Source organism: Dendropsophus ebraccatus, chromosome 7 (assembly GCF_027789765.1).
Source record: "Dendropsophus ebraccatus isolate aDenEbr1 chromosome 7, aDenEbr1.pat, whole genome shotgun sequence".
NCBI classification, from domain to species: domain Eukaryota; kingdom Metazoa; phylum Chordata; class Amphibia; order Anura; family Hylidae; genus Dendropsophus; species Dendropsophus ebraccatus.
Genome location: NC_091460.1, coordinates 129,002,562 through 129,029,347, shown reverse-complemented (window position 1 = coordinate 129,029,347; position 26,786 = coordinate 129,002,562). Strand labels below are relative to the sequence as shown.

At 43.3% G+C, this 26,786-nt stretch overlaps 1 protein-coding gene and 1 long non-coding RNA gene across 2 annotated transcripts in view; one reads left to right on the top strand and one right to left on the bottom strand.

The window, feature by feature from the left end:
- The window catches only part of SYNPO2 (synaptopodin 2), a 146,553-nt gene that overhangs the window by 113,051 nt on the left and 6,716 nt on the right, over positions 1-26,786 (top strand). Inside the window, exon 4 of the mRNA XM_069978446.1 lies at positions 2,359-4,499. Coding sequence (XP_069834547.1) covers positions 2,359-4,499 — 2,141 coding nt within the window. The remainder of the gene's footprint in view (positions 1-2,358; positions 4,500-26,786) is intronic.
- LOC138797802 (uncharacterized) overlaps positions 5,469-26,786 on the bottom strand; it is a 131,503-nt gene continuing 110,185 nt past the window's right edge. The window contains exon 3 of the long non-coding RNA XR_011363996.1: positions 5,469-5,719. This is a non-coding gene — a long non-coding RNA (uncharacterized lncRNA). The remainder of the gene's footprint in view (positions 5,720-26,786) is intronic.

The following is a 26,786-nucleotide window of genomic DNA, read 5'->3' as shown; positions in this document are numbered from 1 at the left end:
ACTAAGCCTGGTTAATCTCTGATGTTGGCGTGCGGCATCTATACCAGCTCTAGGCTACATTCACACAAAGTACTAATTTCATTAACAACAGCCGTTCTTTGAACGACCATTGTTAATCAAATAAATACAACCCCATTGATTTCAATGGGACAATGGCCATAGTGTATACACACACTGTATACACTACGTCCATTGTTTACTGCAGCCGCAGAATATAGTCTGTGCACACAGTGTAAAGTACGGCTCCCGGTCATCCTTTACACTGTGGTCAATGGTTCATTGGATAGCGGGCACACCCAAATAGAAAAAGATAATATTCTTACGGCAAATACTGCAGTATCGACTGTAGGAACATGCTACATGGCAGCCGGTCCCTGTGCTGTAGTACAATAGGCGTTGTGTTACCACGTGTGAACGTAGCCCTAAAGTTGGTGTAGATCAATCATAAGGTGGTAGATGTATGCAAGTCAACATAAAAGCGGTTAATAGGATGGTCCGGCTGAAGGCCCTTTTGCATGGACTGATTATCAGCAACGAGCGTTCTTAGGAACGCTCATACAGCCAATAATCAGGCTGTGTAATGGTCCGTTTACACATAGCGATAATCAAACAATTAACGATTTCGAAGTAACAATGTGTTTTTTATAACGATCAGCATGTAGACGGAACAATATATTAGTTGCAACAATCGTTACTGCGATCGTTTTAAGATCGCTTAAGCCCATCTCACGCATAGGGGGAATCGGTGAAAGACTGTTTACACAAAGCGATCTCAGTGAACGACCAATGACGATTTGAGAACTTGTTGAAAGATCACGATGAACGATTTATCGCTCGTTGCTTGACCGTTCGCTGTGTTTACACAAGCCGATTCACTCAAATGCGATTGCTATCGTGAAAATTCGAACGATAATCATTCCGTGTAAACGCACCATTAAAGTGGCACAGACAATCCAAGGAGCGAGCAAACACCAGCTCGTCGGCTGATTTGATCTAATGTTCAGCGGAAAAAAGGATCCTTGGTCGCATGAACAATACTGCAATTGTTCCTGCGGCCCAGCCACAAGATTTCTTGTGACATGTAAAAAGCACTGCAAGCGGGTGCCAATCATGCCGATCAGCACTCGTTTGCATCCGTGCACAGCCCCATATCAGGCCATTTAAAATAACCCTGGGCTCTTGCCTTGCTGGGGAACGCCCCCATGGTTTTTGAGCCTCATTTACATATTAACATAAAAAAGTTATATCTCGGTGCTGAATGTACTTTAGGGATTTAAAAAAAAAAAGCTATGCTCAGAATCCTGATAAGAAGTCCTATCCAGCCATGTGTTTATTTATACCCTTGTTTAGCTTCTGACAGGTCGTATTTAACATTGAAATTTTAAAACTGACTGTGTAATATGTATAGAAAGATGACCTTAACCTGCCTTTATTATTCTAGTTTTTATATGGAAAGGCGTTGTTCACAAAAAAATATATATATTTTAAATCAACTGGTGCCAGCAAGTGCCAGAGATTTGTAATTTACTTCTATTAAAACAAACTGTCCAGTCTTCCAGTACTTATCAGCTGCTGTATGTCCTGCAGGATATGGTGTATTCTTTCCAGTCTGGGGAGCAGGAGAGGTTTTCTATGGGGATTCGCTGCTGCTCTGGACTTTTCCTGACATGGACAGAGGTGGCAGCAGAGAGCACAGTGTCAGACTGGAAATAATACACCACTTCCTGCAGGAAATACAGCAGCTGATAAGTACTGGAGGTCTTAAAGAGGATTTACCATCAGGTACATCCTCTTTAATCTGACCCAGGGATAGATCGGCGCTGTCACGGGGAAGCCGGTGTCACGGTCCGTTTTTCGAACCGCGGCCCGGTTTCCGTGTACAGCGCCGTTCTATGCACGGGTACCGGGCTGATGCTGAAGCACAGGAGGCGGGCCGGTCCGCCCCCAGTGGGTGGAGATTCCCTCCCTTCTATGAAGCAAGTCCATTGATTCTTCAGCACCTGCCCGATACCCATGCATAGAACGGCGCTATACACGGGAATCGGGCCACAGTTCGAAATATGGACCGCGGCACCGGCTTCCCCGTGAGAGCACCGATCTATCCATGGGTCAGATTAAAGAGGATGCACCTGATGGTACATCCTCTTTAATATTTTTTTTATTTGAAGCAAGTTACAAATCTTTTTTTTTTTTTTTTTTTGGGGGGGGGAGAGGTACCGTATTACTAATTCTGCTTTGAATTCATATAGTCAACATTTACATTTGTGCAAAATAGTATACAATTGAAGACTGTTATTTATGCTCTGTAAAGCCATTCGTGGTCGGATTTAATTTCCTTTATTTTCTTTTCTAATTCAGGGCTCAGACGCAGTGAGAGTCTCTCTGAAAAGCAAGTTAAAGAAGCCAAGTCTAAATGCAAAAGTATCGCACTTCTCCTGACTGCCGCTCCCAACCCCAATTCCAAGGGGGTGTTAATGTTTAAAAAGCGACGACAAAGGGCCAGGAAATATACGTTGACAAGCTACGGTACAGGGGAACTTGAACAATACAGAGACGAAGAAGACGATAACGAAGAAGAAGAAGAAGATAAAGAGAATACTTTTGAGGTCACTTTGTATGGGGCTAGCGAATCAGATCTAGATGAAGATTTCTCATCAGATCCTGAAAACAGTGCACATATTGTAACTTTTGACTGGGACACTGGACTAGTAGAGATCGAAAGGAAACTAAACACTACTGACGCTATGGAGGAACTACCAGAGACCAAAGGTAAAGGGGTTCTCATGTTTGCCAGGAGGAAACAGAGGATGGATCAAATAACAGCAGAGCAAGAAGAGATGAGAAAACAGAGTACGGAAGAGAAAGTATCGATCACAGAGAATGTAAATAGCACAATTTCATATCAGGCACAAAAGCAACAGCAAACCATTAAGACCCAGAGCTGTGTAAGCAAAAGTTATATAGAAGTAAGCAACAGCCAGCATAGGGTACAGAATGGTATCGCTGGAGCAAACGAGTCAAACAGTTCATTTCAGTCTTCTTTAAACAGAACGGCAAGACCTTTTGGTGGAGCTCAGAATCAAGCGGCACTGCCATTTTCACCTACCAGAAATATAGCAAGTCCTATGTCAGACGTACCTGCACCCCCTCCTTATTCTTCAGTCACTCCACCTCCTGAACCAAGATTTCAAGTGTCTTCACCAGTGCCCGTGAAAGCCCAGGCTGCAGTTTGGGCTCCATCCTACCCTATGGAACACATTGCTTCTCGAGATGAAAGAATTGCAGTTCCAGCAAGTAAGACAGGGATCTTAATGGAAGCCAAGCGTAGGAGCACCAAACCCATGTTCACCTTTAAGGAGCAGCCGAAAGTGAGCCCAAATCCAGAGCTTCTGACTCTTGTTCAGAACAGAGAAGGCAAACGAGGTACTGGTAATGAGTCTGGACCAGAAGAAGATTATCTCAGTCTTGGGGCAGAGGCATGTAATTTTATGCAAGCTCAAATTGCAAAGCAAAAAACACCCCCACCTGTTGCCCCCAAACCATCAGTCAAGTCACCAACTACAGTGATGCCACCATCACCAGTATGGACTCCACCATCTGCTGCTCCTGCACCTCAACCTTTTGTAGTCCATAATTCATTTCAAAGCCATAATCCTCCAGAAGCTGCCGTGGCACCCTCAAATTTTCATTACAATCCACCAAACACTCTTAATTTATCTGATCCCCCCAGAGGTCCACCTAAGGTAGCTACAGGTTTAAACCCAGTACCTAAACCTAAAACACCACCTACTACTCCATCAGGGTCAGCAGGTCCTGCCTATGAGATGCCAGCTTTAAAAGGAAAAGGAGCAGAACTGTTTGCCAGGAGACAGTCTCGGATGGAAAAATTTGTGGTGGATTCGACCACCGTGCAAGAAAAGGCAGCTCGAGCCATCTCTCCGACTCCATCATTACCATGTTCTTGGAAATATTCATCCAATGTCCGAGCTCCACCACCATTAGCTTACAATCCAATCCAATCACCACTTTATCCTCCAGCTGCAACCAAGCCTGGATCTGGCTCTGGACCTGGATCCAAGACTGGATCTTCAGCCGCTAAGAAGAAGCCAACAAAAACCCTGAGCCCTCTCGAAGTAATGAAACACCAGCCATATCAGCTTAAATCTTCTTTATTTACATTTCAACCACCTTCGGCAAGCACATCGGATACGGAAGCCTCTAAGCCTCCCGCTAAGTCAAACGTTCCCGCTCCTGCAAAGCAAGCTCAAGCTGCAAAGCCTGTCAACCCTTCTTATATCAACGCTCAGCCGGTACCTGAATATTCTCAGCCGATGTACAACACACAGCCATCCTTCCAGTCAAGTGCCTTCACTCCTACCAGCGACTCCTACCCCTCACCGGCCTATGCCATGCAACCTAGACAAGAATCACCAGTAGCAATGCTGATTGCTCCTCCAAGGCCGAAATTTTCCGCAAAGAAAGCTGGTGTTACAGCCCAGGTGTGGAAACCAGAAGTTGGTGAAGAATAGTATTCTAGTTTGGAAACGTATTTAGAGGGAAAACTAGTTTGCAGTGGTGATCTGACGTTGCCACGCGTCCTGGCTCTACTTAATACCATAACATTGTATCATCCTTTAAAATGGGTCCAAATCATTTATCACCTTTATAAAATAAATTGCACATAGGTTTTCTTATATATGTGTGGACACATATATATAACGTCATTACAGTACTCTGCGGTAATTGATGCCCTAATTGGATGCATACATTTGTATACTATTAAGTAATCAGGACCGCTGGGCTTGTGCTTCAACAATGAGTGTAGTGACCACTGATCACTACGTTTTATAAAGCTATTATGCAATAACACTTCCTAATGTCCGTCCAGATCCCCAATATTTTTAGGTTCACTTATATCGGTATATACAGAAGGTCATCATTGATCGGTAGAGAGGTCATTAGAAAATGAGTTTTTCTTGCAAAGTATATAGTTAATTTATTTTGGGTGATGAGTGAGTTTGTCATCTTAGATTTATTTATTTTGGTGGTAAAAAAAAAACATATAGTAGCTAAATGTACAGTATGTCATAGTAAGGATCATGCGCAATGCAGGCTGGAGATCACAACCCATTTGTTGTCTTAAGTGCTAGAAATCGAGATGGTTGGCCTACAGTTCTAGCGGCGGAGAGGAAATATATTGAATGGATAAAAAGTGCAATTCTAGATCAGAGGGCATCGGTTGTGGCTGATCTTAGTAGGTTTAATAGAGACTGTGGTGGGTGGTCCTGTAAATGTTTTTGAATTTTATTTTTTTTGCTATAAAGCAAAAGATTTGATGGAGGTAACTATAATAGAATGCTCCTAGGAAGCATCTTTACTTTACTAAGATAGCCCAGTGTACCTGCGGCCGTCAATGTCAACTGCGAACATGGAGTATATTATAAATAGAACATAGACTTAATGAATGCTTTCTTTTTTTTTTTTTTTTTTTACCAGCAGACACTTTTATAATCACACATCTAGCTGTGCATTTTCCTATTTTTTTTTTATAACTGTAGCCAGTAGTAGCTTCCGCAGATTATAGTGGGTGGGTACTTTTTATACGGAAAGAACCGCCACTCTTCTCTTAATTGTACATGTTCTGTATGCTCACCTTCTGGAACATCACTACTCCCAATCAATACTTACATCTTTTCCCAAAAGCCATGTTCCATCTAAACTGAAAAAAAGAGCATGATATCATTATCATCCATAAGGTATTTGATTATATATATATTATTTTTATATTTAAATGCACTTATCATGTAAAGTATAGATGTCTTAGATGCCAAAATTATCATTCACCCCCACATGTGTCTGATATGCACAACACCTTAAACTAAGAAATATACTATACTTCAGTGTATAAAGTTTACCAAGGTAGGGCATATAGAAGTGGCGCCTCCAATGCTGGTTTATACTATTACAACCACTCATCCTGGAATATATAAACTCAGTGTATCTTCACCCCAAGTCTCCTTTCCCATACATTTTAGAGGTACAATTTATTATAAGGCAAGTTAGTAGTTCCATTGTTAAAACTTCAGTCACTCTCACCCCATAGCAGATACCAGAAGATTGGACATGTTGCTCTTCTCCCAAATAAATAAACCTGCACTATTAGACTAGTTAATATGGACTCTTTAAATAAGTTTTTTACATGAATAGACCTGAGCCGGTATGGGGTTCAAAAAACGGAGTACGGCTTGGTTCCCACGCATGGCACCAGTCTATATCTGAGCACCGACCCGGCATGAAGCACTGGGGGTGGACTCGCCCCAGTGTGACGAAACCCCCTCCTCTTTGTGACACGGCTCCATTAGAATCAATGGAGGCGCGTCACAGAGGGGGAAGGTTTCGTCACATTGGGGGCTGGTAGGCCCGCCTCCAGTGGTTCAGGCCGGGCCGGTGCTCATATATAGACTGGAGCCAAGCCACAATTCAAAAAAGGACTGCGGCATCGACATCCCCACGTCAGTGCCTGCCTATTCATGTAAAAGACTTAAAGCGATGTACCTGATGGTACATTCACTTTAGGACTAGCAAGATAATGAATTCAATACGTAAACTGATTTATATACGTTCTCTTATTTTTTACGAATGATAATGAAACGTTAATAATGAACATTGCGTTTAGAGAATGATATCTGGATGGTTAAGCATTTACTCCTATAAAGAAAAAATAACGTGGTAGGGTGTACAGGGTAACAACTACTCCTTCTGGGTTAGTATCTATTCATACCATGCTCCGTAGTGCTGCTTGATCATATGTCCAGCTGCTTTTAATAAGCACTAGGGCCCACTTCTCAGCCACTTCAGAAAGTGGCTAAGTAATCAACAATACAGGAGCCCCCGTCATGTCTCTGGTATTCACCAACTGCACTATGGGAAACTTTTTGAGTCTGAAGACCTTATATCAGCTTGAGATGTCGGTCTTCGGGACCATTCCAGTAGGGACTGTAAGTGAGCGTCGCCTTCGGAGTCAGGTTAAAGTTAGAGAAGAGATTGTATTTCATGGCATAGTAATTATCAAAAGTATGTGTGCAGCATTTATAGTTACATATGTAAGCATTGCCTTTCATGTCGCTGCAAATCGCACCCTCTGGTGTCAAACCCAACATGGAAAAACGCCTGTATTGTATGAGTAAGTGCCTTTGCTATTATGGTACTATTTGGAGGCGTAACTTGAAGCTCATAGCTCCTATGCAAAATCTGTGGCATGTACCATTTATAATACTGGGGTCTTCTTATAAGGCCTTTTGACGCCTTTAGGCAGCAGTGTTTGGGTGCGACTGTTACCCCTGCACCCCTATAGATACTCTCCAGGTACTATTCTTGCTGTAATGATATGCACTGTTCTATCTAATGCAAAAACCGTCTACTCATTATCGGACCTGAATGTAGCTACTATAGAACTCCTTATTTTCCCCTCGGTTACGGTTATACCCCTGGACTGTATTTACTAGAGGCACCTTCTGTTTCATTTTCCTTCACGTTTTCATATTTCCATTGTTGATTTGCTGTATTTTTACTCCAGCATTAAACACTATTCCTCTCTTCTCCTTCTGTCTCCTGCATCTTCTTTTACTGCATGCCTATTTAGATCAGCCATTCTTTATTGTTTGTTTAGTTTTTTTAATTCTCCATTTTATAAAAGTTTTTCAAATATAACACAGACAAGCGCCGGATAAGGCGCGGGCAGAAAGCCAATAGAAAGTTGACATGCGATAGACACAACAACAAAAACAACAAACCGTAACAGGTTCAACAGGTAATGTCGTGAGTAGAGATGAGCGAACCTCGAGCATGCTCGAGTCCATCCGAACCCGAACGTTCGGTATTTGATTAGCCGGGGCTGCTGAACTTGGATAAAGCTCTAAGGTTCTCTGGAAAACATGGATACAGCCAATGACTATATCCATGTTTTCCACATAGCCTCAGGGCTTTATCCAACTTCAGCAGCCACTGCTAATCAAATGCCGAACGCTCGGGTTTGGATGGACTCGAGCATGCTCGAGGATTGCTCATCTTTAGTCATAAGGTTTAATAAACCAGAACTGAGTGGGAAACTAGCAGTACACAGATTACTAGTGCAAATAGGTTTTCTGAGTTTCTGGGGGGGGGGGGGGAGTCCAGTATGGTCCTAAGTAGTAAAACAATGGACTTGGCAATATACTTACATTTCACACTTTCCTCTGTTTCACCACCTTTGGTCTCCATGGGTCCTATTGGCTTTGTACATTGAATATGTATCATCCTGAGTGACTTAGGGTCCTATTAAACAAGGGGTGCAAGGAAATCGGTAACGATGTCCCTGCAGCCCTCGCTAAACGATTATCGGGCCGTGGAATAGGCCCAGTAAACGAGCGCTGATCTAGCAGATCGGCGCTCGTTTACATTGTTGATCGGGCCCTGCTCGGCCTGTGGAATACGACCCTAAAATTTTCCCAGTACTCTTTGGTTAGTTAGATACTATCACACTGGCCGACTCACAGACCAGCAGCAGGAACCTCTGTTAATTAGAAAGTTCTAGCCTCCATAGATATGGAGACAAAATGTATCTCTATGGATATAGAGATGAAACAAGACCAGCTGTTCAACTATTGACCTATTTCTAGACTTCTATCTTGCTGCCTTAAAGGGGTTTTTCAAAAAAAATTGAAAATGGACAATTAGGAGGTGAGGTGAAGGGTTGTCAAACACATAAGGGGATATTTATCAGACATGGTGTAAAGTGAAACTAGCTCAGTTGCCCCTAGCAACCAATCAGATTCCACCTTTCATTTTCCAAAGAGTCTGTGAGGAATGAAAGGTGGAATCTGATTGGTTGCTAGGGGCAACTGGGGCCATTTTTTTTTACCTTACACCATGTTTGATAAATCTCTACCATAATGTGACAATTGTTAGGGATGTTTTTCTTTAAGGGCCCTAATACACAGAGCGATAATTTGCCAATTCAAGCTGATTCGGCTGATTATCGCTCCATGTAATAGAGGCAATGATCAACTGAAGAAACGATCATCGGGTCCAGACCTAAAATCACAGGCCGCTGACCGCACATCGGTACGTGTAATAGCAATGCATCGCCGATGGGTAACAATTAAATAAACTGTTCATACATTACCTCTCTACGCTCCCGGTCTCCTCCCGCCTTCTGCTTGCTTTGCAGCACCGTGTGCTGCAGCTTCTCTGAGCTGACAGGCCGCTCAGCCAATCACTGCCGCGGAGGTCCCGATCAGTGACTGGCTGGGCAGCCTGTCAGCTCAGAGAAGCTGGAGCGGACAATTCCGGAAAGCAAGCAGAAGGCAGGAGGAGACCGGGAGTGTAGAGAGGTAATGTATGAACAGTTTTGGGCAAGGGCTGCATGGATATCGCTAACGATGTCCGTGCAGCCCTTCCTAAACGATAATCAAGCTGCGTAATAGGCTCAGTAAACGAGCGCCGATCAAGCACATTATTGATCTAATAGGACCCTAACAACATATAGACATTGTAAGGTGTCTCATTCGTCTCCTAATACTTTGATATTTGAAAAGTTATTTGGTGCAGAAGTTGTTAAATAAACATTTCATCTCTCTCTATCTATTTCCCTCTTCCACCCTAGCAATGCTTCAGCATCCATCTGTTGAGCTAGAAGATCTATCCAACGTATCCCCAACTGAGGTCAATCTATTTTTACATTTGTTTGGTAGTTATAGTAAATGATCCAAGGAAATGCCGGGCGCAAACACTGTGGAATTGTTTAAAAGAAAAATGATGAAAGTAGAAACTACAAAGCAGACATGTCCAGTATAAGCAGAAGCTAAATGGATTTAATTTCTCTCGTCTAATCCAGTAATCGCGTAGAGTAAAATTGTAGCGAAAACATTCGAGTTAATCTTATTCACTGTCGCTTTACAAAAGTGGAGTACCAGATGATAACTTACAAAGTCATTAGCCGTGCATTTCCAAGTACCACTGGATATATCTATATATAGATAACACAAGGTAGAGGGAGCTCCGGGGGGGACGTTACAGCTCCGTCATGTAGTCACATACCTCAGTGCCTAATCTCTGGCTGGCTCAGTAGCGGCTTTTCATGAATGGTGAATATATGACTATAGTGAGCGGACAATGACAAGCTCCCATATTCAGTGCACAATTTAGGATATTTGCCACTAAACCTACCCGGGCAGACATAGCTGGGAGTATACTTTACATGTAATCATACAGTAGCTTTACACATGTATTCATACATATTTTAGTCCATATTAGTGTCCATTTTAAGTTCAGAGTTATGGAGTCTGGAGAAGCGCTGGATAGCGCGAAACAGCTGTCACCTGACATCATCATGGTTAATTGGCGTCTTACCTGTTGAGCTGTATGTAACTATGGACATAATGAAATAGAGTAAGCACGATGAGTGACGCCCCTTCTTTATATTGGTATTACTTTGGACACTGATGTTTTTTGGCTGAGCACCCCATCTAGCAGACGTACCCCTCCGCACCACTGCACCCAGCAGTCCCTTTGCAATAGCGGGAATAGACTCCTAGAGGTATCACTAGCTGTGCCAGTCTGTGTCTTTTCTGTGATAAGTTCAGGGTTATGTTGGCATCTCAGCTTTGTTTTTTTTCCAATCACAGAAAAATCTGGATCTAATGTGGATGTAATTATAGTAGTAAAAAGAAGAAGTTTTGTAGAAAAAACAGAGAATTCATATTGACTGATAAAACATGTTAAAGGGGAACAGTCATTCAAATGTCAGAAATTAATAAGTATCAATAATACAAGTACTCAAAAAGCTGTTTTCCTTCCTCCCCCTGTGTTCATTATGCTCTATGGAGAGGGGAGGGGCCGAGGGGGGTGAATGAGCACGGAGAGAAGAAAAGTCATCCCTTCACAAAACATCATCCTGCAATCTTCTCTCACCAAGATCCCAGATAAGCACTGACCTTTCTGACCTTTGTGCCCAAACTGTACAACTGCTTCTCTGTTCTCCCTGCTCATTCATCCCCCTCCCCCCTCCATAGGTTATAATGGACTCAGCAAACCTGTCTTCACTTTTCTCCTCTGTAATGAAGACGGCTTTGCCTGATAATGCACAGATAAGAAGTGAGGGGGGAGGTGGAAAAACAGCTTTTTGAGTATAGAAAGAGGCTTTTTTGCCTTGATTTCTCAAAAAAAAATTAATGACAGTTCCCCTTTAAGCATGTGAATGGCTGTATTCACTAGTGTCCACCCTGTATTCTGTATATGCAGGGGCATAGCTAAAGGTTCATGGGCCCCAAAGTAAACACTTAGCTTGGGCTCTCCCCCATCTATGGTTTTATACATATGCTGTCTCCAGCAGTAGCTGTAATGCTATCTTGTCCTGACCATACATATAAAGGGTTAAACCAATCTGTTCAATAAAGAGTTAGAAACTATTTATTTTTAACCCTTGCTGGTGAACCTCTGACCTGTGTGACACCTGCATCGCTATTTACTGCAAAAAGTGCTCGGTACAAGCTCATAAGCAGATGGTGAGCCAGACTGTAGTGCACAAACACTGTGTCTCATGGGGATCATGCCCAACAATCTGCTCATGCACTGAAAATCCTGTAGCTGGGGGCCAAGCTTATACTGACCAGGAGGTATATACTCTATGCTTCCTGCTCTGTCACTTTAGTAGGCATCTATTCCTAGCATCACTGCTTACTGTAAAGTTGCAGGGACGCTTGTCAAAATGACAGGAGAACCTACTCCTTCAGAGGTGATTGACCTAACTGCTTACGACTCCTGTCAAATCTGGAGGGCGTGATCCTGTGCTTCTTCTACTGACCATTAAGTGATCACTAGAGGTCACAGAGGAAAATCCTGCAGCCCTCTATTGATCATCAACTGGTCAGTAGAGGCAGCACAGGAAGGCTACAGACTGGAGCAGGTAGCGAGAAGTATTCTCACAGTAGGTCTCAGCGTATGCCTGACAGCTCATAAACTCAAATTTACTCACAAACAAATCACAAAAACTCAGGTTTAAACATATTTTTCTTAAAAAATTCAGTATATATTTGATTCATGCCTCAATTGATTTGTTAACCACTGGCTGTGACTTATTGAGTGCGGCAACCAAAATGGATATTTATTGAGGCTTTATTTCTTAGTTTTTTTCTGATTTACAGATATGTGTCTTGTAATAATTGGATCATTACATTTTTGGGATTTCCCTTATTTCCTTTCTTCTACCTCTATATTAAATCATCATCACTAGATGGTGTTTGATCAGCGCCGGCCTTTCAGCGCTGCTCAGCTCCCTGCCGCTCCACCCCGAGTCCAGAAAAAAGCTGGATCCAATCCTGGGAAATTTCTCCCAGTTTTTCCTCACCACCCAGGTGGAGCGTCAGGAAGCGGAGCAGCAATGAAAGGCCGGCAGCATGATGAGTGCAGATCATCACTTTGCTTCATTTAGATGAGTGATTCGCTCATCTCTAACCATCACCTTTTGAGCGCCTTAAAGGGATTGTCCAGTGAAAATCTTTTTCTTTCAAATCAACTGGTGTCAGAAAGTTATATAGATTTGTAATTTACTTCTATAAAAAAAATTTCAAGTCTTTCCTATACTTATTAGCTGCTGTATGTCCTGCAGGAAATGTTTTATTTTCAGTCTGACACAGTGCTCTCTGCTGACATCTCTGGCCGACACAGTAACTGTCCAGAGCAGGAGAGGTTTTCTATGCTGATTCATATAAAACCTGTCTTGACCAGAGATGTCAGCAGAGAGCACTGTGTCAGACTGAAAATAAAACATTTCCTGCATGACATATAGTAGCTAATAAGTATGGGAAGACTTGCGATTTTTTAATAGAAGTAAATTACAAATCTATATAACTTTCTGATATCAGTTGATTTGAAAGAAAAAGATTTTCGCTGGACAACCCCTTTAAACTAGACTGGATTTTTCTATTTTGGATTTTTAGTTCATGTTAGATCTTTCTCGAAGGCTTAGCTGTGTTATCCCCACCACATGCCAACGTGTAAAGGCAAGATATTTTTGCTTCCCCTCAGTGGCATCCATGGCAGCCACCTACTCTGCTCACCCTTCATCAACGTAATCATTAATATAAGTAAATGTTCCAGCTAGTGTGATCAGGCATGTTTGCATGGACCTGTCATATAATAACTAAAAATGTCACATTGTATAACTGGGCAATAATGGGGGACATTTATGAAGACTGGCATACTCGTATGTCAGTCTTAAATAAAGCCCCGCCCCCTTTCCCAGGCTGGATTTACTAAGAGGCGTACACCTTGATAATTAAGGTGCAGGAGGAGGCCACAGGGGTGTGAGCATACGCCAGGGAAAAGGCAAGAATGTCCTTGCAGTACATATAACTATGATGATACATAACTATAAGTATCAGTATCATATCTGCTCTGTATTGTACTTTGCAACATAGTTTATAAAATATCCCCAGTATCTTCTGTATGTGTATATAGCCTGAAGATATTGCTCATTCCTATGTATGGCCCACATACTGACTTATGTAGTATCTGAGCTGATGTGATTCAGTTTGCCTTGCATTGTGAGTAAGCCATAGACATGATAGCTTACCAATATGACCCATGCTCTATTAAAGGTCCATAAGGCAATTTGCACAATCACTGCCCATAATCCACATTGCAGAGCAGGGTTAGGAGATGCCATGTAAGAAGAGAGGGGGGACTCTCCCACAACTGAGTGGCTCATCCTGTCACTGGTTCCAAATATACCTGAGGCAAGAATATTTGTTGGCATTTTAAGTGTTGACTCATGGTAGAATAAAAGAGAGGTCACCGAGTGAATGAGCCCAGACACACAGTCAGGGCTGACTCAAAGGTTTTTGCAGGCCCTCGGGCGACAGACCCTCAGCGGCCCCTCATCCATCCACTATGCACCCATCATCCATCCACTATGCACCCATCATCCACACACTATGCACAATCACTTGAGACTTGAGGTCAAACATGTTTCTATGGACAGGACATTGGAAAACAAGATTGTTGGAAGATTCTGTCATTTAGAATTTCTGCCACTTTTTCTCAGTGTGAACAGGCCCATATGATGACAAATATGGAATATGTATTGTTACCAGGCAGAGTTACTGTTTAGAATAATGGGGGAGTTGGATGACAGATATTCTTTTTTCAAACCACAATCCATATCAATGTCCATCCTGACACACATATAGCTGCTGTTATTAAAGTCAGGCTGCAGCAATCCCTCTATTCGGAATTACACTAATCTGTACATGTGGAAATGTAGTTATTTCTAGGTTCTACTTTTCCAATAAAGTAATGCAACATTTGCACTGACCACACTAAGGCCTGCTACATTTCTAAAGACCTCCCAGCATGTACAATGTAGTATGTCCTATGGCTCAGATATACCATCAGTGTCTGAGTGGTTTGTGTTATCAATGAGAATTCTACAGCAGCCCTAGACAGTATATCATGTACTAGAAGCTTATAATGCACTGTTCATGCAATACTTTACAATACCAGTAGGTGGCAGCAGATGCCTCCTTATTCTAACAGCTGTAAGCTGTACTATACAATACCACTAGGATATGGCTTGAAATTTTACATAAAGTACAGTTCCCTGAGCTGCTCTAGTCATCTTTATGCCCCTCAACAAACCCTCCAAAATTATTTTGTATCTAAGGAGATACGTTTTTGAAGAATCAATGATAAAATTAAAAAAACAAAGAGCAGTTCCACAAAGGAAAATGCATTAGACCATGTTATTGTAGTGTATTAAACACATGAAAAACAGGCATTTTTTGTTGTGTTTATTAATATATACTCTATATATAATCATTGATATATATATATATATATGTATATATATATATATATATATATATATATATATATATATATATGAGCATGTATTCATTGTGCCGCACTGACCTATCAAAAAACAAAAAAATTTTTGTACTTCTTATAATGATAAGAAGATGATCCAGGCTGCTATTTTTTATGGGATAGTGATTTTTATGGGTAATGTATTGTGTTCCTTCTCTTTTTAAAGTTGCTTATATAAGTCCAAGGAGAAAAATGGCTGAAAATGCATAATACTTAGAACAGCTCTAACTCCACAAATGCTACAATACAGCTAACCCCCCCAAAAAAGATATGCCCAAATACATTGTGTGTCAGCCAGGTAATAACATGTGGGATCTGGGGTAACCTGTAGAACAGTTATGTCACATGCTGGGGGAGTGGATGATGTAATATGTACGTAAAGCTCCATAGTAATATGGCATTACATCACTGTTTTTCAATGAAAACAATATTATTGAAAATAGAAATTGAAAATGTGCCAGAGGCATAGCCTAGTACAGTATAGTGCCTGTCAGTGTGATAGTGACGTGCAGTAATAACATTGCTTTGGTATACTCCTTATACCAGCTCAATATATAAACTCCATTTAAAAATGTAAAAGAAAAAGAAAAAAAAAAGTAAGAAATAGAAAATAACAGGTAATTAAATAAATAAAAAATAATTAGTAAAAACAAAACAACAATACATGTTTGTTATGGGCACAATCGTAACAATCTGAGCAATACAGCAAACATCCCAATGTGGAAGCCGTTAAAAGACATATGAAAAAAGCCGGAGCGCAGAGCAGGGACAGTTTGCTCCGGTCGGCGGGGGGTTAACTAACATCCTATATATGTATGTAGTATGCATTCTCATAGAAAAGAGCTGACAATGGATCCCCAGCGGATTTCGCTGCGTCAAATCCGGTGCGGATCCGGTGCGTGTGAAGCTATCCTAAGGAATAGATGAATTTTAAACACATTTAGTTTTTTTTTTTTTTTATGGTTTTAAAAAAGATAACATTTATAGAAAATTTAAGCATGTCACTACAAAGTACAGTTGGTGACATTATATGGGTCTGTAGGTAAAAAAAGAGGTGTTATTGCCTTTCAAACATGGTTACTGAGGAGGGAAGTGGGTAAAGGGCAAGTCCGTCCATTTAAATTTTTTGCAAACTGCCGGTGCAGGGGAGAACATAAGAAACTATCCAGACTCCCCTTTTAAGAGGAGGCTTCCCCGAGCAGGGGCAAGCTGGACGAGACGTTCCTACCGGGCAGGTGCGCAGGGCGCACAATGGTGATGCTATTATCACAGGGGACGGGCACCAAAACTGTGCCAGGGGCAGTCAGAAGTGTGGCAGGACCCCTGGAGGAAGAAGCAGTAGCCGCTGCTGGGCACAGTCCTGCCATCCATAGCTCTAGCAGTAGCTGCTGCACAGCCCAGTCTGCACCTCTGGGACTTATACAGTGGGTCGTGACGTCACCATTTTTGCAAGAAATTGAAGACTTCATGCAGTAGTAAGAGCAGGGAAAAGAGCCCTATATGTGCATTTCCCGTAATAAGTGTCTATGGGTAATTTGTATAACTTGTGTTGGGCAATAACATACTTTAAAATACAGTAGCTTTTGGCCGGACTTCTCCTTGAATTAATTATAGAAGAAAGCATAATGCTCGTGTACATTTTTCCAGATTGCTCAGTTTTAAGATGTTTATTCTTTAGGGTACAAACCCACACACCGTATACGTAGCAGATACGCAAAAAATACGCAGAAGATTTGATGGTGCAGATTTGATGCTGTGTTCAGTTATTTAGATCTAATCTGCTGCGTATTTGCTGGGTATCGCAGCAGTAAATATGCTGCGTATACGGTGTGGGAGTTCATACCCTTAAGTAGGAAGTACGTTTTTCGATGCCAGACACCTGTTTCTCCAGTTTTTAGGAGACATGCTTCTGAAGTGAAGAACATTCCTAGAGAGTTCTACATTCCTGACGTAGACAGCCCTTCACATCCCACAGTATAGACAGCGCCATCCCACCTTATACAACTGCTCTTTTCTATGATGAAAAATTTTACACAGGGCTAAAGTGGAAAATCAATCCTATCCTACATTGATAGATTAGATACCGCAGAAAAGCCTTCAGTATGTAATGTCTATGCGTTTGTTTGTTTGTTTGTTAACCCTTCCCACTCAGCTAAAGAATGAAGATGATCTTGTTCTACTATAATCCCACAGGGCTGAGCGATCTTACAGTCCATTGCCGTGCAGTAAATACAGGTGCTAGATGACAGTATGAGGGATATGTCACGTTACAACTCAACACCTTTGGCCTTTACAGTATGAAACGGTGCCGCCATACAACTGGGAAGACAAATGCACCATCTGAGGTCTGTTCGGAAAGTATCCAGCCATAGAATATGAAAAGTAGAGACACTCATTGAAGAAGATACAGAAAGCTCATACATAGGGATAGGGCAATGATACCTTGACCCCTTCTAAAGTAGACGCAGAAGAATGTAACTTGCTGATGTGTCCCTATGAGACCCTACCTCCTTTTTCCAGTGCAGCTCTAGTTATCTTTGTATGTCCCAACTAGAGATGAGCGAACCTGGAGCATGCTCGAGTCGATCCGAACCCAAACTTTCGGCATTTGATTAGCGGTGGCTGCTGAACTTGGATAAAGCCCTAAGGCTATGTGGAAATCATGGATATAGTCATTGGCTGTATCCATGTTTTCCAGACAACCTTAGAGCTTTATCCAAGTTCAGCAGCCACCGCTAATCAAATACCGTATGTTCGGGTTCGGATCGACTCAAACCCAAACCCGGTTCACTCAATTCTAATCCTCTAGTCCCCACGTTTTTGAGAAATTCTATCCTAAACAAGTATGTAAATTAGCTCCTTTGGTGCCCTGGGGGCGTTCCTAAGCCCACCAGCCGCCTCCTACATTCACACCTACTTATGCATATTCAAGTATTCATAAGCAGGCCGGTCTTTTTCTGAGCATTTGCAGGAACAGTACCCCGTCTCCATACAGGAGCTGTTACAGCTGAGAATATCTCATCAGCCTGTATTATGTGGACAGCCTCTCATCAATAGCTGTAATATAATTGGTATTTGAAATAAAAAGAAGCGGTCACTCACCACGATGTAGCCGATGAATTCTTTATTAGTAACACTATGAGCTAAACATAGAAGGGGGAAGGTGGAGGAGCCAGTGCGTTCAGACAAACGTTTCCTCGCTGCAGTTTGTCTGAACGCACCCACTCCTCCACCTTCCCCCTTCCATGTCGAGCTCACAGTGTTGCTAATAAAGAATTCATCGGTTACATCGTGGTGAGTGACCGCTTCTTTTTACTTCAAATACTGATTTGGATTGACTGTTTTTCGCGTTGAGCACCTCCACTAGCCAGATATAGCACACTATACAGTGGGAATGACGGCTACTCCAATTTTCCCGCACCTGTAGTGCCGGCCATTTAACTCTTCGCCTATCTTCATTGCGGCTGTAATATAATACTGCATCCGTTACTTGCATCTCTGCCTGTCAATCATCTATGCCGAGTGACAGGCAGAGAGCGGTGACTAGACACGGATGGGGAGCCGCCCAGATGACTACCTCTCTGCAACGTGCCGGGGGATTAGAACTTCATTTTCTCCTGTATAAAGCTTCTGCTGCAGCTGCTGCGGCCAGTACGTGCAGCGAGCTGCATAGCAGTTTTATACAGTGATGCAATTAACCAAATGGATTGGTTCCCTTTAATGATGCAATTTAATGCAATTAATGCAAATTAATGCAATTTAATGATGCAAATTGCAAATAATAATAATAATAATAACAAAATATAACTGATCTGAGCGTCCCCATTGTATGCACTGCTTTGTGTTGCTGTGATTACTGTGATGAACGGACATTATTATAATGGAGAATATCTTCAAGGTGGCGCAGCAATTATAAGCTAGAATCAGTCTTATGTGCATACTTTTATTTATCACAGCAATGTGATGGGGTGGACTAGTTAGGAGGGGGACATGGCTACGGGGCGTTGCTGATGCATGTGCCATTTCCTATGGGGTAGCAACAAGTCCCTGTCTTTACATACAGAGGGAAACAACCAGAATCTCAGCCCCCCCATTAATAATAATAATAATAATAATAACAATAATAGCTGTAATAATAATATTTATTTGTATAGCGCCAACAGATTCTGCTGCACTTTTTTTTTCCTTAAATACATAAGATATTTATATTAAATTCTAAATTTAAAAAAAAACTACAATTTCCATCATGCCTGGGCAGCCAAATCTAAAGCTTCGGCTGTCCACGCATGATGGGAATTGTAGTTTTGCAACAGCTGGAGGGCCGAAGGTTCCCCATCCCTGAGCTAGAGTATGGGACATGGACTTCCAGATATGATGAGTAAAAAAGCTGTCCATGTTACCCATGGCGGCCAACTAGAATTCACGAACAAGGACACATTGTCTGGGATAGTTTTGCTGCTAGGAAAATACTAATAAAACAATTGTATGCTGTAAATAAATCAGGCGAGTCCCCAGTAAGCCGTCTCTGCTTTCTGTACTGTCACTGCAGCCAGCGTCCTTCAGACATTGTCTCCAAGCTAACGTGAAGTCATACGATTACGACCACTATTCTTACTGCAAACTGCAAAAAAAAATTAACTAATCTTATCCTCCGAGGATTAAAAAAGAATAAAATAAATAACTCTGCAGGGTTTGAACTTTCCCTTTCATTGCAGTTTCAGTGGGCAGCGCGCCAACACCTTGTCTTCCCTTTTATTGATATAGATAACACGTTTTATGTGACTGTAACAAGATATCTGCAGTATTGCTGTAGTTATTCTCTCTAGCGGAGCTTCTTATTGTTTCTTGTATTTTTCTTTCTTTTTGTTTTCTACTAGGGTCTCAGCAGCCAGAGCATGGGGATATCCGGGCTCCACCACTGGGTGTAGTCCATGCAAAATTTCATTTTTTAAAGGAATATTCTGCTCAAACCTAACTTTTAATATGCTTCAGCCCATGGTGAGACTAACAATTCCTTCCACATTTGTTTTTATCTATTCAGTCTCCTTCCCCTAGTTCTCAGCTGCTGCTTTCTGCTGAAAACACTAAAAATTCTGTGTGAGCTTTTCTCCCTGTCTCCCCCCTCCTTTCTCCTCCCTTCTGAGAAGACTGATGTGAAAAAAAAGGTCACTTTTTCTGCAACATCTTCTTTCTAATGCTGAGTGGGTTATTATGAGGTCAAGTTGCTGATGAACTAGCTGTGATTATCCCTCCTAGCATTACAAAGAAGTTGCAGATAAAGCCAGTCAGGGACTTGTTTACATCATCTGTCTCAGAAAGGAGGGGGAGACAGGGAGAAAGGCTCGCACACAGATTTTTGCATTTTCAGCCGAAAGCAGCAGCTCAGAACTAGGGGAAGGAGACTAAATAGATAATACCAAGTATCAATCACAATTTAGCTTTAAGTGGTTTTCTGGACAAAATTTATTGATAACCAATGCTAAGGATGAATCAGCTCAGATCTGTGTGGTGCTGACAACTGACAATTCCAGCCAGATGCCTGCCAGCGCTGTGGCACTCTGTTCACATTGAACAAGAAGCAGACAGCTCCATACATTGTGTAGTGGCCATTATAGGTCACTGCAGCTTAGATCGCATTCACTTCTTTGGGAACTGAGCTGCAGTAACTCAGCTTGGACACGGTACAGAACTGCTTCCTGATCTTCAATACATTTTGCCTGGGAACTCTTCAAGCCTGGGAACCCTTCAAATGGATATTCTCCTCAAACTTACCTTTTCATATCTTTCTGCCTATGGTGAGACTAACAATTCCTTTCATTCTTGTCATTATCTATTCAGTCTCCTTCCCCCCAGTTCTGAGCTGCTGCTTTCTGCTAAAGACACAAAAATCTGTATGTGAGCTTTTCTCTCTGTCTCCTCCTCCCTTCCGAGACGGCTGATGTAAACAAGTCCCTGGCAGGCTGTATCTGCTCTGTAAGCTACTATGTAGCTTCTTTGTAATGCTGGGAAGATTAATCTAAGGAAAAGTTGCTAATATACTCACTTTATTTATGCCTCCCGGCATTACAAAGATTTGTTTACATCAGTCGTCTCAGAAGGGAGGGAGGGGGAGACAGAGAGTAAAGCTCACACACAGATTTTTCAGCTAAAAGCAGCAGATGAGAACTGGGGGAAGGAGACTGAATAGATCATAACAAGTATGAAAAGAATTGTTAGTCTTACCATGGGCAGCAGCATATGAAAAGTTATTTTTGAATGCAATACCCCTTTAAGTCACTATCAAGGCTGGTGGGAGAGAGAGAGAAGCCACCAGACATGGTCTGTTTGCATACTCACCCCCTTAATTTTCTTTCCTGCCCACTGTCATTACTATTGCACAGTGAATTTGGGACAGTTTTTGTCACTGATCTTTGCATCACATCACCCCGGTATGTATTCCATACTAGCTGATGATGTAGCAGAGCTGACACACACATGCTGTAGCAGAGCTGACGCATGCACGGTGTAGCTATGTGCTGCATGATGGGCCTCTGTTTATGGGGGTGGGGGTGTAGTATAGGTTTAGATCTCTGCTAGCTGACTGTCAATGAAAACATTCTAGTTCCATCCAGACTAAGACCATCCATAACACTTACAATATACAGAGCTGTGACACAAAGACAGGTACACATGCCTGCATTCACTGACAGCAAGCAGAGATAGAACTATTACTTTTCATATTACAGAAACCTAGGCTCAGGGACACATGTAAGGGCCCTTTTACACGGAAAGATTATCTGACAGATTATCTGCCAAAGATTTGAAGCCAAAACCAGGAATGGATTTGAAAAGAGGAGAAATCTCAGGCTTTCCTTTATTACCTGATCTCTGTTTATAGTCCATTCATGGCTTTGGCTTCAAATCTTTGGCAGATAATCTGTCAGATAATCTTTCTGTGTAAAAGGGCCCTAAGTCTGTGGAAGCAGCACATTCACTAGCAGTGAACAGGTGCAAGTCAATAGACAGCTAACCCAGCCCCCAGAGAGGGCAGGGAAGGGGGAAAAGGGAGCAGAATGTTGTCAGAGTGAACACAAAGAAGATGATTTTAGACATCCAGAGTGGATAAGTATGAGAAACAAAAACAGGGAAAGGTGCAACAGGTTGTTCATTTATATTAGACATAGGGTGGAATTGGGAAGGGGGATCGTTTAGAATATTGTTTTTGTTACCTGGATAACCCCTATAGGGCTATGTTCATACAATATTTTGGTTAGTGTTTAAACCCAAAAATAGAGGTGGAACAAAAAGAGAAAATTTGTCATGGAAAGATTAGCACAGTTTATATGTTTTCAACTCACTCCTGGCTCACCAAAATGCTGAGCGAAATATTGTGTGTGAACATAACCTTATAGTGAAATGGTGTAGTTTTGCAAGAACAGGCAAACCACTTTTTTTTTGGTATTGTTCTTCTGTACTTGCTTTGAAACCTTGGTAATTCCTGAATAACTGTCTGTGTTTCTTGTCACGGAATAATTCATGTGTACAGACACTTTTAGGGTCTATTGTGAAACTGGTTTATTGCCGTAATTGCGGTTTTGCTGCTATTTTGCCGTAATTGTGGCAATAAACAGTCATTTGACTGCACTGTGTAAACCCTTAAATAAGAGGGGCACCGCATGACAGCCAGTTGTCTTGATAGGCCATCTAAAGAAAGTACACAGAAGAGCTTTAGAATTTCTTCTATCCAATAAACCTACATACGTCTTCTAACCTTCGCTTTGACCTTTGTTGTAGCTCTGACTGTTAATTCTTAGTGCAATTACATTATGCCTCATGTGTTTGCTGCCAGTGGCGCTGACTGCTCCGCTACTCTCTATAGCCCATCTTAGCTTCCTGCCGAGCACATAATGAGCATTCTAACTAGGTCCCTTACTATGCAATCTTAGTCAACCCGTTCTTCACATTAAGATCCCATTTTTTAATTAGGTCACTGACAATACTAAACCGAACATGCAACAACGTATACAATCCTTTCCGTAATTCTCAGACTTTATATGCTATATGCCACTACTTTGAACTAATATAGTTTATAACTCTATTGTACAGTCAGATACTATTACGTGACATTATATTGCGAGCCACTGCTATGGAGTACCATCAGGGATGAATTAAAGGGGTATTCCCCCCAAAATAATTTTTGCATTAATACGCTGCCCACCCGTAGCTTTCCATCTTTCCAATATAAAGTTAGTATGGATTCTGCACAGTTTTGCTGTTATCTAGCTGCATTCACCTCCACGGATTGCAGAGAATCATCAGACCTCAGTCCAACCCGACACGCTCCCTGCTCCTGGCCCCCACCCTCCGAGACGGCATCACGTGTCCTCAGTCCCAGCACAGTGAAGTGACTGAGAACACTGATGCGGTGGCTGCTGTTAGAGAGGGAGACAGTGATCAGCGGCAGCTGTGACTGCATCCCTCTCTAACAGCAGCCACCCGGTCACCCCCAGCCCAGAGCTCACCCCCTGTGTCCAGAGCCTCCCGGCCCACCGTCCAGCACTCACCCGCAGCACACAGCCCCCCGGCCCACAACCAAAAGCCCCCCCCCATCACCCGTGGCATCCCTCACTCACCCGCGGCATAGCCTCCGCACTCACCCGGGCCCCCCCCCCCCGCACGGCAAACTCCGCCCTCCGCGATCGCCCGCGACAAGCTCCGCCGCCCCCCCACACGATCGCCCGCTACAAGCTCCGCCCCCACACGATCGCCTGTGGAAAGCTCCGCCCCCTCCGACACCGTCCCCCCCAACTCAGCTCTGCTACACCGTCCCCCCAACTCAGCTCTGCTACACCGGCATCCCCAACTCAGCTCTGCTACATCGTCACCGCCAACTCAGCTCTGCTACACCGTCACCCCCAACTCAGCTCTGCTACACCGTCCCCCCAACTCAGCCTTGCTACACCTACTCCCCCAACTCAGCTCTGCTACACCGCCACCCCAACTCAGCTCTGCTACACCGTCACTCCCAACTCAGCTTTGCTACACCGCCATCTCAGCACCAGTACACCGTCACCGCCAACTCAGCTCATCTACACCGTCACCGCCAACTCAGCTCTGCTACACCGTCACCTCCAACTCAGCTCTGCTACACCGTCACCGCCAACTCAGCTCTGCTACACCGTCATCCACAACTCAGCTCTGCTACACCGTCCCCCCAACTCAGCTCTGCTACACCGGCATCCCCAACTCAGCTCTGCTACACGGTCCCCCCAACTCAGCTCTGCTACACCGTCCCCCCAACTCAGCTTTGCTACACTGTCCCCCCAACTCAGCTCTGCTACACCGTCCCCCCAACTCAGCTCTGCTACACCGTCACCGCCAACTCAGCTCTGCTACACCGTCACCCCCAACTCAGCTTTGCTACACCGCCATCTCAGCACCAGTACACCGTCATCGCCAACTCAGCTCTGCTAAACTGTCATCCCCAACTCAGCTCTGCTACACCATCCCCCCAACTCAGCTCTGCTACACTGTCCCCCCCAACTCAGCTCTGCTACACCGTCCCCCCAACTCAGCTCTGCTACACTCTCCCCCCCAACACAGCTCTGCTACACCGTCCCCCCCAACTCAGCTCTGCTACACCGTCCCCCCCAACTCAGCTCTGCTACACCGTCCCCCCAACTCAGCTCTGCTACACCGTCCCCCCAACTCAGCTCTGCTACACCGTCACCGCCAACTCAGCTCTGCTACACTGTCATCCCCCAACTCAGCTCTGCTACAGTCACCGCCAACTCAGCTCTGCTACACTGTCATCCCCAACTCAGCTCTGCTACACCGTCATCCACAACTCAGCTCTGCTACACCATCACTTCCAGCTCAGCTTTGCTACACCGCCATCTCAGCACCGCTACACCGTCATCGCCAACTCACCTCTACTACACCGTCACCGCCAACTCAGCTCTGCTACACTGTCATCCCCAACTCAGCTCTGCTACACTGTCATCCCCAACTCAGCTCTGCTACACTGTCATCCACAACTCAGCTCTGCTACACCATCACCGCCAACTCAGCTCTGCTACACCGTCATCCCCAACTCAGCTCAGCTACACCGTCACTTCCAACTCAGCTTTGCTACACCGACACCGCCATCTCAGCTCTGCTACACTGTCATCATCTCCTTCATTGTCTCAGCTCTGCTACTTCACCATCATCAGGCAGAAGCATTGCATGATGGGAAATGTAGTTTCCTATCTTGGCTATAGATCGTCTTTTAGAAAAACTTGTAACTCAGGAATGGCAGCAGCTAGAAAGATGGCAGACGGCTCAAAATACTCAGGGGGACTTGGTGAGTAAGACCAGCTAGGTTTGGGAGCATTACATTTTTTTAGCTCTTGGGGGAATACCCCTTTAAGGGCTAGTTCACTCAGACAAAGCTTTTCATATGTTGCTGGCAATGGTTAGACTAACAATTCCTTCCATTCTTGTTATTGTCTAGTTAGTGTCATTCCCCCAGTTTTGAGCCGCTGCTTTCTGCTGAAGGGACAAAAATCAGTTATTGTTTTCAACCCCTCCTCCCCACTCCCTTCTGAGACAACTCATGTAAACAAGTCCTTATCTGCAATTTTGTAATGCCGAAGGGATAATCACAGTCAGTCAGCAGCAACTTGACCTCATATTAACCTTTCCAGCATTACAAAGAAGCTTCAAAGTTGAAGATACAGCCTGCCATGGATTTGTTTATATCAGCTGTCTCCAAAGGGAGGGGGCAAGAAGGGAGAGATGGTCAAAAAAACTCACACATAGTTCTTCAGCAGGAAGCAGCAGCTCAGAACTGGGGAAAGGAGACTGAATAGATAATAACAATTATGCAATGAATTGTTAGTCTCATGGGCAGCAACATATGAAAAGATATGTTTAAGTGGAATATCCCTTTAAGGGTAGCATGGGACCCAGGCTATTCAAAAAGTGTGCCCCCCTCATAAAATGGCAAACAGGCAATCATGTTTACTCATGATTATTGTTGAGCGAGTTTGCTTGGTTTAGTGAGTGCTTTTTAAATATTTGCGCTAATGTGCTGTTCACCAATTACTGGCTGTGGCAGGACAGTGCAATGATTGGCTGAGCGGGCTGTCAGTGAGTGGGCACCAGAGGGCATCAGGAGGAGTGAGTACAGGAAAGTATGGCTGCTTTATTGTTTTTTCACTATAGCAGCTGCACAGCGTCTTAGGTTTTACCAGATGCTGTGCAAGACAGATGTTTCTGCAAGACATATTAAAACTCAGATAGTTTTGCTTGCAATTGCAGGCATACTGCCGGGATTCTAATGAGTCTTGCAGAAACCTGTTACATCTTTTCATTGTATTTTTTTGTATATTTTGTTTGAACATATACAAAAATATTAACGAAAAAAAGCAATAGGTTAACTGGACATCCTTCATTCTGTTGAGCAGGGGCATCTGGTTAAATGCTCAAGTCCCCCATTGATATCAGTGCACTCGAGTAGGGATGAAGCATTGAAGTGAAGTGCTTCATTTCGACCGACATTCTGCTTATTGGGCTGCGGGGCTTTGAAGTCTGTTCCGATCCATACCGCTCCTCCTCAGGTGCTGGGAAAAGATGGATCCAGTCCTGGGAAACTTCTCCCAGTTTCCCAAGACTGGATACATCTTTTCCCAGCACCCGGGGAGGAGCGGCATGGATCGGAGCAGACTTTAAAGCCCCTCAGCCCGATGAGCCTGAGAAACTTTTCACCTATTTGAAGGGCATTTGCACAATTGACAAGTCAATTCTTTGGGCAAATGGCGCAACCTGTCTGAGCATAGAACGGAGTCTATGGGACGGGCCAAGATTCAAGCGGGAGCGCGTGGGGGTGAGCGGCCAAATCTGCGGGAAATTCTCCCCAC